At 44.1% G+C, this 4,115-nt stretch overlaps 1 protein-coding gene across 2 annotated transcripts in view; it reads right to left on the bottom strand.

The window, feature by feature from the left end:
• The window catches only part of SNUPN (snurportin 1), a 39,988-nt gene that overhangs the window by 19,380 nt on the left and 16,493 nt on the right, over positions 1-4,115 (bottom strand). The window contains exons 2-3 of one of the 2 annotated variants that reach the window (XM_012640608.1): positions 2,714-2,852; positions 1,617-1,779 (exon numbers count right to left, since the gene is read on the bottom strand). In XM_012640608.1, coding sequence (XP_012496062.1) covers positions 1,617-1,774 — 158 coding nt within the window. In that variant the 5' untranslated portion in view covers positions 1,775-1,779; positions 2,714-2,852. The remainder of the gene's footprint in view (positions 1-1,616; positions 1,780-2,713; positions 2,853-4,115) is intronic. The other variant, XM_012640609.1, reaches the window with a different exon arrangement.

The raw sequence follows: 4,115 nt of genomic DNA, 5'->3' as shown, positions 1-4,115 counted from the left end.
GGGGGGCAAGGGCAACATACGTAACCTAAACATCTGTACCCCCACAATATGCTGAAAAAAAAAAAAAAGAATAAGAGCTAGTATATTTGTATATTTTTACGTGTGTCAAAGAATGTATGGCCTGTGGTTATTTCTCAGGCATTGTTTGTAATCACAACAGAAGGAAACTATCCAGATGCCCATCAGTAGGGGAATGATAACATTATAAACTATCCACTCAATGGAATACCTGGCACTATAAAAAAGGAATGAGGTGGCACTTTATGAAATGATACAGAATTTCTCAAAAAACACCATTAAATAAAAGGTTAGAGCTGGGTGCAGTGGCTTACGCCTATAATCCCCGCAATTCAGGGAGCTGAGGCAAGAGGATCACTAGAGGCCAGGAGTTCCGAGATCAGCTTGGGCAACATAGCGAGACCCTGTCTCTAAAAAAATAAGAGAAATAAGCTGAGTGTGGTGGCTCGTGCTTGTAGTCCCAGGTACTCAGGAGGCTAAGGCAAGAGGATCGCTTGAGCCCAGGAGTTTGAGGCTGTAAGCTATGATCCTGCCACTGCACTCCAGCCTGGGTGACAGAGTGAGATCACGTCTCTAAAAATAAATAAATAATAAAACAGTTTAAAAAAAGGTTACATACATACAACCACATACACTTGGTCATATCTGTCCTACCCAAGAATATCTTTGGAAGGATACACAAGAAACTAATAATACAGGAGCGGAACTGGTTGGCCAGGGGACAGAATTGGGAGGGAGACTTTTCACCAAATATTCTTCTATATATTTTGAACCATAGGAATGTATTACTTACTCCAAAATAACTAATCACAATTAAATAAAGGACAGGGGGGAGAATGATCTGGGAGTGTAATTTGCAAGCAACCCAGAGGCCATAGGGAAATATTTCTGTTAAACACATCCAATGATGATGCAGCACTGGGCAAAATACAGGATGTATGAGAACTGTGCAGCTGTTAACAGCTTCTCCTCACCCCTAATTCCTCAACTTACGACCCAGAAGACGCCCATGCTGCACTGAGAATAAAAAGACAGGCCCTGCCTTCAGAGCAGCTCAGCCCCAAATGCTCCTATCCTGCTTTCTTTCCCTGTTTGTGCATCTTGGCGTTAGAATTAAGTGTATGGAAGACATTTCCGCAGATTCCCTGTTGAATTATTTGTCTTGAACTCCCGAGGGCTCCACAGAAACATTTGTGCTGAAAGCAGACGGGAAGACCACAGCCAATACCCGAATTTAGAGTGCAGGAGAAGCCACACACAAGCAACCCAGGGAATGTGGGGAGTGGAAGTATGGGCGTGGCTTTCAAAAGTTCCTAATTTGCAAAGCTCACTACTGCTGCCAGGAAAAAAAGAAAAATTTAACCAAATAATAAGCTTTTACTTTCAAACTTCAGTTTCTCCCTACTCCATCTTTTGCTAAGCTCTGGGTATAAAGGATATTGACCTCTGCTAGGATTTATCCATCCCAACCTTGTGGCAAGATCAACCTACAAAGGGTCCACTTTGGAGGGCTTTCTGCAGAGACAAGCCTGGAGCGTCCTAAATGGTCCACAGCTCCAACTTGGGGAAAGAGGCCAAGGGAGTTAAAGCATCCTTACGATTTCTGCAGTTCCAGTAACCGGCGGCGCCTCTCATCCTGCTCCAAGGAACTATACTTGGACTTGTACTGGGACAGGCGGGGGTGTGGGGCAGCTGTGCTGTTCAGATCTTGAGACACAGAAAAGCTACTAGCCAGGGCTTGGCTTAGCTCTTCCATCTTCCCTACAAAGGAAAACATAAGAAAATGGTTCATTCATTTCACATTATCTCCTTTGTACAGGCAGGATGTAGCATGATGGCTATATTCCTAAAAAATCCTCACTTAATGCAAAATCACAATTATTTCCACGGGAAAAAAGGAAGTTAAAGGGTAAAGGAGTTACATATTAGCAATAACGTTATTTCACTGATGATCATTTTGATAGCTCTGAGTATAGAGATATAAACTAAAACATTAGGACAGGTGTGGTGGCTCATGCCTTTAATCCCAGCACTTTGGGAGGCTGAGATGGGAGGTTTGCTTGAGGCCAGGAGTTGGAGACCAGCCTGGCAACATAGCAAGATCCCATCGCTAGAAAAAAATAGAAAAAATTAGCTGGGGGTGGTGGTACGCGCCTGTAGTCCCAGCTACTCAGGAGGCTGAGGCAGGAAGATCGCTTGAACCCAGGAGTTTGAGGTTACTGTGAGCTAGGCTGATGCCACAGCACTCTTGCACCAGCAACAGAGCAAGATTCTGTCTCAAAAAAAACAAAAAACAAAACAAACATCAATCACTCAGCAAATTCACTCCACAATTGAACCTAACTCTTTCTCTGTTACCCGTCACCATGAGCCCTGTCATTAATTCCTCAGCACCACTGACATCCAGCGATGTGATCACGCATCTAATTTTTCCTGAGTTCTAAATAGCGGTCACTCAATAACTAATATGATTCCCTGATACAGAGTTCACCCAACTGATTGTTTAATTCTCTAATAAAGGCTAACTCATATTAAGGAAATTTAGCTCCAGGACAAACAGTGGTTCTGGGGCTCTTGGAGGAAGACAAGAGGAGTCAAAAACCCTAAACCCAGCTGTTACTTCCTCATTTTATAGTTTTGTTTTGTTTTTGGGTGGGCAGAAGGAATGTTTGAGGGCTACATATGTGGTACTCACTTGGAAAAGAAGTAGGATGTGGAAGACTGCCTAACAGGTAAGGCCAGTGCTCCAGGGGTGTGAAGGGCTTCCACGTGGAACATTAAGGAGACAGGCAGAGAGTAGATGCCATTTGGGAGACAACCTGCCCAGGTAGGCCCTAAAGAATGGGAGTGGGAAGGAAGAGGTGAATTCACCCTTCATTCACACTCCTGTGAATAAAGGTATAAGGTGGCATGGCAGCTCACCGAGGGTGAAAGATGTGCCTTGGACCGTAAGAAAACAGAAACATTTGGGAGAAATCTCACTGACACTGCTGGGCTGGCCCAACCCTTTTGTTCCAGTGTAAACTAGAGGTCACCACAGTGCTTAAACTGCATCCCAGGCCAGGTCCAGTATCTTGAGCACCAAAATCCAGTTTAATTGCAGAGCCTCCACAGTTAAAAATATAACTCCATAGGCCTCTACCTGGCCAATGAGTTACTTTCCATTGTATAATTGACGTCAGATTTTTTCTTAATTTGAAGCATAGATTTTTTTTTTTTAATTTGAAAGGAACTTAAAAATTGTGTTTTGCTAGGCATGGTGGCATGCACCCACCATAGTCCCAGCTACTTGGGAAAATGAGGTGGGAGGATCGCTTGAGCCCAAGAATTTGAGGCCAGCCTGGGCAACATAGCAAGATTCTGCCTGTAAATAAATAAACAGACAAACTAATTAGATACACATGACATGAAATTCACCAGCTTAACCATTTTTAAGTTCGCAGTTCTGTAATGTTAAGTACATTCAACATTGCTATGCAACCAATTTCTAGAACTCTTTTCATCTTGCATAGCTGAACCTCTATACATTTTAAACATGAAAGGAACTTTTTTAGTACATAAAATTAACATATTATCAGTGTAAATTTGAGGAATATCTTAAAATATTTGTAATGCAACCAGTGGTGGCCATTCCTGCATGCTTCTTGAGGCCTTATGATGAGTACTTGGGAACCACACACATGCCACCCAAACCACCTATGCCATTTTCTTTGCTTCTCTGTACTTTTGTGTAAGTTTGAAAAAAATTTCCATAATAAAAATTTTTTAAATTCATGGAGCCTTCAGTTCACCAACATAACGACCAAATCCAAAGCACCTTTATTAGGCCTTATCATTCATTATCTTGGCGTGAGCTCCCCGTTCCACCGAAATCACACGATCCTCAAAACCGACGCCTTGGGTCCCGGGGCGGACCCCTGTACTTCCGTTACGGCTGTTCCCAGCCGGCTCCCGCTCTTCCAACCCATGGCTTGGACTGCGATGGCTCCAGGACCTGGGACCTGAGGCCCCGACCGTCTCATTCCCCCTCTGCATCCAACGCCCCGATTCCCGACCGCGCGGCGCGCCCGGGCCCCGCCCCGCGCCCCTCCCTCCCT

Source organism: Propithecus coquereli, unplaced genomic scaffold (assembly GCF_000956105.1).
Source record: "Propithecus coquereli isolate 6110/MARCELLA unplaced genomic scaffold, Pcoq_1.0 Scaffold155, whole genome shotgun sequence".
NCBI lineage: Eukaryota > Metazoa > Chordata > Mammalia > Primates > Indriidae > Propithecus > Propithecus coquereli.
Note: the sequence above shows the minus strand (reverse complement) of the source record. Positions and strands in the feature narration are given on the sequence as shown.